The following is a 9353-nucleotide window of genomic DNA, read 5'->3' on the forward strand; positions in this document are numbered from 1 at the left end:
GGTAGAGGGTATTGAGGTGGCACAAAAGACTCTCTCTGGATAGAGAGGAGACAGATGTGGCCCATAGGAAAATGGTGATTTATAAAGGTAATGAAGCCCTGTTAGGATGAGGTGCTTAATTTTCATTGGGCATTTAATGAGGTGGGTCAAAGGAGGCTTTTGATTGCTCCACTTCTGTACTTTGTTAGCTGAACCTTGGTAGTCAGCCTCAGGAGGAGGAAGTGGCCAAATAAAGGAATGGACCTGGGGAGTTAGCTTTAGGAATGTAGTCTAATGTTTTTAGCAAGGCAGAGGGAACAGGAAGAGGGTAAGGCCTGCCAGAGCCATGTTTACCATGTTCAAGCTGGCTACAGTTACTTCACTTCCTATTGTTACCTCAGTGAACCAAGAACTCATACTGGGGCTCCTGACAGCTTCAGTTCATAGCATCCAGTCCATTTCCCTGAAGTGTGTTTGTACTTTTCCTCAAGCCCTACCTTAAATCTTCTCTTTGTAAGTTTTGCAATACTGTGACACACCACATACCACCCTTCCATAAAGCACGCAGAATGTCTGCCATTCTTTTTGTCCCATTAGAAAATATAACAGTACACAAAATATTAGAATAAGTTTTGGGGTGATGAAAAAGTTACTATGATGCAGTTTACTTTCTTGTATAATAACAGCTAGATATTTTTATAATAATTGTATAGAAAGCTTTAAAGGATTTCTTTCAGTTCTCCAAGTTTGATTACTCAATAACTGTCATTTTCTCCAATTACCAGAAAGTAAATCCAAGGCACGAAGAGTTAAATCATTCCAAAGCTGTAATTCTTCAGCTAAGAAAAACTTTTAAAAACAACAACATACTGCTTTCTCCCCTCCCATTATTAGGTGTGCAGATTCCTCATTTCCAATCTTTAAGTGAAAATATCACCGGGGGAAATAGAGGGGGGAGTCTGGAGATGTAGATTTTGAGAACTTGAGTAGTATGAGTAAGACCTCCTGTTTTACAAACACACACACACGGGGGCGGGGGAGTTTTATCAAGTCATATAAAATGACGTAGCTATGGCAGGATCTAAGTAAATTCAGGTCAAGAAGAGTTGCAGTGACTTACAACAGGGACATCAATTATCAGGGACAGACTTAGAACCCCGTCTTGTGCTTATTTTACACGTTTTTCTAATCGGTTCTTTACTCATAGAATTTCACCCCAGGGAATGCTGAGCCTGTATATATATCAATGAAAAGGTGATCATCTACGTCCTAAGAGAGGTTCATACACCTTTACCTATTTGAATTTCGTTTTTATAAATTTCGTTTTTAAAATTCAGAATACACAAGCATCATAAAAAAAAAAAAGTTGGACTCTCTGAAAACGGGCATCATGTGGCTACGACATGCGCACTTTGTACTTGGCGCCATTCGCCTGTTTGAATTTTTTTGGCTCCTGCTGGAGAGCTAGAGCTCCCTCTACCCGGCACCCACGTTGCCTATGAGAACAAAGAAGCTCTCCTCCTCCCCCAGTCGCCGAGGAAACGTCTTCTCTCGGGTGTCTCCGGGAATGGCGTGTCTTTGCACACCGCGTTCAGCAAGGACCGCACTCCCTTCCCCGCGGCTCCTTCCCCTCGGCTCGCGCCCTCCCGCCTCCCCCTCCACTCACTTCCGCCTCTCCCGCCTTGGTCTGGCTCCTCCTAGCGATCGCTACCCGGAAGTCCGGCGGAAGCATACGCACACTACTCAGCACCGCCCCGCTTCCTGTTTGGTCGGCTCCTCCTGTTTAGTGATTGGCTGCCGCTAAGGCCTCGCACGTCTCGCGGTGTTTGTATCCACGAGCGGGCGCGAACCGGGACGTGTTCCTGGCCGGCGGCGTCTCGTCTCCTTGTTGCCGGCTCGTCTATAATTCCCGGGACCTCCGGGCCCAGCAGCATGACGTCTGCCTTGGAGAACTACATCAACCGTATCCTCGGGCGGGGCTGCGATGGCTCAGGCCGCGGCGGGGGGAAGGGGGCCGGGGAAGCCGGGGGCGGGGTCCGCGGTGGGGTCCTGCGCACGGACCCGGGGCTTTTCCGTGCACATCACAGACCCCAGTGTCGTTAGAAGTTTCCCGCAAGTAGCCTACCCATAATTCCAGATTCCTTAAGGCTCGTGTGTTCCAGCATTGGGAATAAGGTGAAGTTTCTTCCTCAGGTTATCAGGTACTCGCAGGCTTGCTGTTCGGAAGTAATAGAAAAGACGGTTCTCTAATTTGAATTTCGGGCCCCATGCCTCCACTTTAACTGTCTATGCGATGGCGTTAAAAGAAAGCTTGTAATTGTGATGGGGTTTAGTGAGACGCAAGTGGCCTTCCAGAGCCCGTGTAAGATTTAGATTAGAACTTCTGCTTTAAAGTCAGGACGGAAACAGTGCATCGAGTCTATGTACAAAGAAGAAACAAGCTAAGTACAGAGAACTTTTCATGATGTAAGGATTATAACTTGATAGCAGCAATTATGACCAGGTCTTGGATTAGAAGGGTCTTAACATGCTTAAAATGATGCAGCGTTGATAAGAACGCATCCAATTTTTATTTCAGAGGTGAAGAAATGGATCTAAGAAGGGAAGGGGATTGTCTTGCTCCGTGTCAGATTGAAACCCTTGTTGTTTAAACCAGGGTCAAACGTCACAGACTCTCTGCCCTTCTCCCATTTGATGAACCGTTTTTTCAAGGTAGAATTGAAACAAGTTTTTTAAAGAAGCTTTTGCCCTTATGAGCAGCGGCTGTGTTGAATCTTAATTCTCCCACTTTTTTTTCCTTTTCTTTTTTAAGTAATTTGAAACTATTTCCTTACCAGGCTGAAAGTTTTCAGTTTGTAATCTCTAAGAAATACTGTCCTTAACTCGGTTCTCAGGAACTGTTGCTGTTATCACTTCTGATGGGAGAATGATTGTGGTAAGTGGTATTTTCATTTTCCTCTTTCCTGTGGGTTTCTTGGGGGTGTATTTGAAGTACCATTTCTGATCTAATGTTCAGGTAACACAGTATAACCTAGATTCTAGTGTTCCTATGATTCAGCTAGTTTGACAGACCCTCTTTCTTGACTGCTAGTCCAACATCGCAATTAAACCTTAAAGACTTGGACTCTGAAATGCAGAGGTGTAATAAACTGACTCTTTCATTCCCATTCCATTCCTTGTGTTTATTTTAATTTAGAGCTCTTTAACGATTTGTGTCTTATGTATATGCGCTTGTAGGTTGCTTAACAGTGTGGAGAGCCAGTCTGAGGAATGTGTATTCTATGATTTTATTGTTCTTCAAAAATAATGAGTGTGGTTTCAGAAACTAAGTTAACAATGGCTTCACTGGGGTATGATCTTTGGGACCTTGCAAGACTAATTTAATCCCATGTTTTCCTTATAGGTTTATTTTTACTCCTGTTTATGTGTGTGTCTGTGTGAGTGTCTGCCATGCATGTGGGGTTATACTACACAAGGAGCCAAGAAGCGTTTGTCAGATCCACTGGAGCTGGGTTACAGGCAGTTGTGAGCCACCCTGTGCGGATGCTAAGAAGGATCCTTTGGAAGAGCAGTATATGCTCTGATCCACTGAGCCATCTCTTCAACCACTTCCTTTTCTTCTCAGTCCTTTTGATTCTTCTTACTCCTTAGTGAGCAATCGCAGTCCAAGGGATAGACTGCCGTAGACTAAATGCATGTGCCCTGTGCCGAGAATTTTTGTGTTCCTTAGTTTGCAAACAACCTTGTGAAGAGTTACCACCTTATAGATGAGGATCCAAACTTAGAAAAAAAGAGTTACTTTTCCAGAGATTCAGTATAAAAAGTAACAAAACTATAAAGTGTTGTAAATTGTGTTTTACTTCCCTTGTTCTTAATAAAGGAAGCGAGTGTGTAGGTTTTCTGTTGTTTGTGGTAGTGGTGGTGAGGACACAGTCTGAATTTTGTCAGCCGAACAATTAGGAAAGGGTCATTAGGAATATGCTACTTTCAACATGCGAGAAGTCTGTTGCTGTTAACAGGTAATTTGCAAGAGCTGATGTTTGAAAACCTCATGTTTATAAATTTCTTATTTCTGTTAGAAAATGCCTATAGAAAAATCTAAACAGAACCATTGAGTTGACATTCAGTAGTTCTGGCTTTATCACGTAGTCACCTGATAAAGCTTTTGCATGTGTAATGAAGGCAAGAGGACTTTTATAGGGATTTATGATAACTGCCATTGGTTGAGTGCTATAGGAAATAATCTCATTTTTCTTCCCAATTTCTAGATTCCAAGTTTCTTTTTAGTTCATTTTGATTTTTTATGATTATGGCTTTCAGAACATGGGAGTTTAATGGTGAACCCAGAGATTAACCAGCAAAGTCCAAAATAAGATATTTCTTTAGAAACTTATTTGTGATATTACATTTTGCTATGGCCACACAATTATTCCTGATTATTTCCTTCAAATTTAGTTTCTGATTATTTCAGTTCTATATATGTCTATTGTAATATTAAGAGAATTCAATAATACATGCATACAAGTTACAATATTAGCAGCAAGGATGTACTAAATGTTAGGTGTAGCTACCATGTGATTTTGTGTATATTTTTAGACTAATTTCTGAAAAGTGCTGTTTATAACATAGTATCATTGTTATTTTGTGATCTGGCTCTGGAGCTTGTCTTGTTTTTCTGTACTATTTACTGTCCATGAAATCTTGAACCATGATTTGATTTCTGGAGCATCAGGTAGGTTTGTTATTTGAAATGAGCAAAACAGTACTGTCACCATGGTGAAGGAAAGTCGAGGTGATTTGTGCAGTGGGTTCCTCTAGCCAGTGCCTTTCACTAAGAAGTAACATACAGTGAACTGTTATTTGGCTGGTTTGTAGTTCTCCTTATTATTAAGTTAAAAAGGTAAATCATTTTCTCTCAAACATGTCCTATTTTAGTTTCTGCTTTATTGTACAGTGCTAGTTCCCGGACTATGTGAATTTCCTTACTTGGAAATACTAGTGCCTGGCTGTCCTTTGCAGCTGTACAATAGTCAGCTTTGTACAGGTTTACCCCATCATAAAACAAGAGGTAAAGTCTGTGTCATGGGCTACTTCTGCACTGGAGAGACATTGTGTTTGCTCGTGGGCGTACATGAAGACATAAGTACTTAGCTGACAGCTGAAATGGTTGTAAGTTTGATCTACATATTCAGAACCAGAATATATATATATATATATATATAATTTATTTATTTATTTTTTCAGGGAACACTAAAAGGTTTTGACCAGACCATTAATTTGATTTTGGATGAAAGCCACGAGAGGGTGTTCAGTTCTTCGCAAGGAGTCGAACAAGTCGTATTAGGATTATACATTGTGAGAGGTGACAACGTGTAAGTAAAATAAGTCATTTTAGTGAAGTTACGTTCTCACTACTGGTGTGCTTGTGTTGTGGAAGAGAGATTTTCCCCAACTTATATGATGTCATCCATATGTAATAGAATTGTGCATTCATCTGTTTTGTAGAAATAGCTTATCTTATATTTGATTTATACTTTTTATGTTGAAGTCGTTACTTCACAAACCAAACATTTACCTACTGAGACCTCATTTGTGTTTACTTAATTGAGAGTTGGCCTTTGAACCTCGACTCTTGTGTGTGCAGAACAGGCAGTCTGTCACTGCTATGTTCTCCAGCTCTCTTTTACACTTTGAGACCAGGCTTTCCAAAGTTGCTTAGACTGACCTTGAATTTTAGATCCACCTTTTATCACAGCCTCTGAGTAGCCTAAACCACTAATGTGTGTGTTTTGTGTTTGTGTGTGTATGTAGTGTGTGTACATACTAATAGGAAAGTGGCCTGGGTAGGCCCAGAAAGGAACACCAAATTGTTCCTTAAAGAAAGTTTATAACATTTTGGAAAAATCGCTTTAAAAATCTCCTGTTTGAGCTATTTTTGAATAATTCAGGTTCATTTAGCTGTTTTTAGTGAAGTGGATATACTTAACATGTCCTGTGAAAACCCATTGTCTGGTTGAATTTAATTTGAGAATATCTTAGAGGAGGCAATTTGAGAAAGACTGCAGCCATTTTGAGTGGTGCTATTCAAAATAATCTTTTTCTGATGATAGATGTCTTAAGTATCAACATTTTCCAGTATTATATCTACTTGTTTTGAGTAGCTGTGATATTTGAAAAGTAGCTGGTGACCAAAGAACTAAATTTTAAATTTGGAGTTCTGGGGACCTTTTGTTTTTGTGTTTTAGTTTTGGTGATCTCCCCCCACCTCTTTCAAAGATGTAACCCAGACTGACCTGGAGCTTGCTACATAGACCAGACTGACTTCATTCTCCTTCAGGTTCCCAAGTATTAAGTACTGTAGGTCTAACCTGCTTACATAGCTAAAATTTAAATTTAATTTAAATGTTTCTAGAACTCTGAAGAGTCAAAATATGACTTCAGGACAGCAAAAGATGGTGGTTTGAAGGGGTATGTAAGATGATAGGGATACTTCATTCATTTAGTAGACTAAGTTTAATTCATTAGTGGATACCGTAAGTTTATCTTAAAATGGATATATGCTTTATTCTCTTAACTTTATTTGAAGTCTGTATTTGGGAAGTAGGTTGATTGATCCTTAATCAAATTTGGGTTTATGATTCATGAAATGTTGTCTGGAGATGACTTAGGAGAAATTATGATGTGAGTTGTAAAGGAACGAGCCAGAGCAGAGGGTTCTTCTCCTCTGCCCACAGCCGCACTGTGTGTGGACTCGTTCCTCTTTTAGAGTGCCTCCTGTCTGTGTTCAAAGATACCATACTTGAACATTCACCCTAGGCCTGCTGGGCCTGGAACCTGCTTTTACGAGCTTGTGAAAACTCTTAAAATCTTAAGGATTCCTGTCTTGTTAGTAGCTTGCAGTTGCCCCGTGGGGGCATTTGTTTGGCTGTAAATAAAATGCAGTGGATCAGCCGTGAGTTTTCGCAAGATCTGGTGTTCAACACTTTGCAGCATCTCTTTACTACTGGTTCCTGTCACTCCACCTTCACATCGGTTCCTGAGTGTCGTGACTTACACGGCCATTCAGAATTAGGAAGTGGTTCATGTTTGTACCGCTCTCTCACAGGACCACATGTTTGGAAGAATGAAATAGGATGCAGTAGTTGATGGGATTGTAGAAATGTATGGAAGTTTATTTCGGCATTATTTAACTCTTTCCCATGCTAATAATAGAGCGGTCATTGGAGAAATTGACGAGGAGACGGACTCTGCGCTCGACTTGGGGAACATCCGAGCAGAACCTCTGAACTCCGTTGCACACTGAAGACTCAGACTGCTTAGATGTCTGTAAATCCTGTACAGAAACTGCTTGTCCTGAAGATGATGTTGAGATTTTTTTATGAATGTGTAATTGTGGATTTTGACTTTGTGTTGGTTCATTGTAATATGTAAATTTAAATATTTCTACATTTTTATTGGGAAACATTGCCTAAATTAATAAATGTGGTTGCCTGGTTTATTTTTCTACTAAATGATATAAAACTCTAAGGATCATTTTGAAAACTTTGCAAATACTATTGCGTTTGGTAATTTAATATTTATGGAAATTGGCTGTAAAAAGAACTTGGGCTATTATTATAACTTATACATGCAAATAATAGTAATAAAAGAGACACATTTCAAAAAAAAAGAGACACATTTCTTACCTTTTTTTTTTTTTTAATAAAATAACTAGACAATAAATTGTCTTCTACAAGTACCTGAGTTGTACCTGAGATGTTTATCCCACTGCTCTCTAGATCTACGGTGGTTGAAAAACTTGATCCTTAGGTCTAAGAGATGTGAATATACAATTTGGTTGAGTAGTGAAAAACTGCACGCGTAAGTTGCAACGAAAATGAATAGGAAAGAGTGACCAGGAGGACGTCGATAAATCTTCAGATGCCTAGTAAGGTCCCAGAATTTAGTGTCTGAAAACAGATTCTGCGTATCTTAAATACTGTTGTGCTGCTGAATCTTTTAAAAAAGTGTGGGGAATGTCTGCCGTTACAGGAGTTTTGTACAGTGTGGGTATTGACTTCAGTCCAGAGCAGTGCTCTGCTGTGTCTCCATTCGCTCGTTCCATTGAGCTGGTCTCATAAAAAAAAAAAGTTGTCTCAGAGAATTCATGGAAGCAGTGTTGGAGGTCGATTTCATAGTGTACGCATTTATAGTTTTATGTGTGGGCCAAAATGGGTATCTTTGGATCAAACAGAAAAGTGTGTATTATAATTCAAATAAAATCAGTCTTTTTTTTTAAATGTTTTCCATTTTTTTAAGTGAAAGTGCAAGAATTTCTGTAAAGATGTAAATAGTAAACCTTAGACTTGAAAGGCCATGTGGTCTAAGAATGGTTGCTTGCTTCTTGTTACAGCATAAGCAGCAGTAGGTAATAATTGCATAGATTTGGTTTTCCCAGTAGAACCCCTTTCAGTGCAGGCAGGCTGATTTTGGCCTAAATGCCATAATTTTAATGACTTAGATACCTTAAAGAAGGAAAGGATAATGGATGGTTTGTGTAAGTTATGGAGTGGGTTCTTTGTAGAGTTCAGAGGTGAGTTTAACACTTTAATAGTCAAAATTGATGCAATTCTTTGGGTTAATTAAAACATACAGGCCTTGTTAGGAAAGGCTGGGAAGTGCTGTAATGTAAGCTTTTATAATCCAATAAAATGGATGTAATGCAAAATGGATAAAGCAAGCACCTTTAGGGACCGTGAGCCACATATGCTGTCTTAATACTCGGTACCTTAAATTTTGAAACTAGTTCCAAAAGTAAGACAGCTATGTATACTTTTTCTGAAAGTTCTTATTCAAGTACTTGATGTGAAGTTCACATGCCTTTCCCCAAAACTGTCATATTGTGTTTTCTGATTGAGACGAGATAATTCATCTGGGGTGCTTTATTTTATAGAGGAAGTGATTGACCAAGGACTAAAAGGTGGTTTTCTGAGTACTCCTTGATGTACACGGCTCTTCGAATGCTCACAACCACTTCACATTTGCTCTGGCATGAGAACTGTCAGGGAGCCACTAGTTTATATGCGGAGTCAAGATTTTTATGTTACTTTATGAGGCTTATTCTGCAGTCAAAGTTTTTATAAAGAGCCTCAAGTTAGTTTTAACCTTTAATTGCTCCTGTGCTTTGTGATTCAAGGCAAAAGTGAAAACCTACTTACTGATAATGAGTTAAAATGTTTTTTGGCAAGCTATTTTCATTAGAATTGATGGCAAAACGGGACTTCATAAATTGAGGGCAAAGGCTTATATTCTTTGTAGTCGAGAATGGGTGCTGTTTTAAAATAGCTCAATATAACACGCTTTTAACTTAAATCACTTTGTTAAGTGACTTCATG

At 39.5% G+C, this 9353-nt stretch overlaps 1 protein-coding gene across 1 annotated transcript; it reads left to right on the forward strand.

Annotated features, from left to right (window-relative positions):
* Positions 1-1797: 1797 nt before the first annotated feature.
* Positions 1798-8228, forward strand: Lsm8 (LSM8 homolog, U6 small nuclear RNA associated). The gene is made up of 4 exons (XM_005363763.2): positions 1798-1942; positions 2874-2914; positions 5224-5351; positions 7192-8228. The coding sequence occupies exons 1-4, from the start codon at positions 1912-1914 to the stop codon at positions 7280-7282; spliced, it is 291 nt and encodes a 96-aa protein (XP_005363820.1). The 5' UTR covers positions 1798-1911; the 3' UTR covers positions 7283-8228.
* The last annotated feature ends 1125 nt before the right edge of the window (positions 8229-9353 follow it).

The sequence above is a fragment of the Microtus ochrogaster genome, linkage group LG10 (assembly GCF_000317375.1).
Source record: "Microtus ochrogaster isolate Prairie Vole_2 linkage group LG10, MicOch1.0, whole genome shotgun sequence".
In the NCBI taxonomy this organism is placed as follows: domain Eukaryota; kingdom Metazoa; phylum Chordata; class Mammalia; order Rodentia; family Cricetidae; genus Microtus; species Microtus ochrogaster.

Bases quoted from the DNA above. Each gene is read 5' to 3' on its own strand.
- Lsm8 (XM_005363763.2), top strand. From the start codon at position 1,912: ATGACGTCTGCCTTGGAGAACTACATCAACC. The intron at 2,915-5,223 runs GTAAGTGGTATT...TTATTTTTTCAG, and splicing joins CTGATGGGAGAATGATTGTG to GGAACACTAAAAGGTTTTGA. The intron at 5,352-7,191 runs GTAAGTAAAATA...TGCTAATAATAG, and splicing joins ATTGTGAGAGGTGACAACGT to AGCGGTCATTGGAGAAATTG.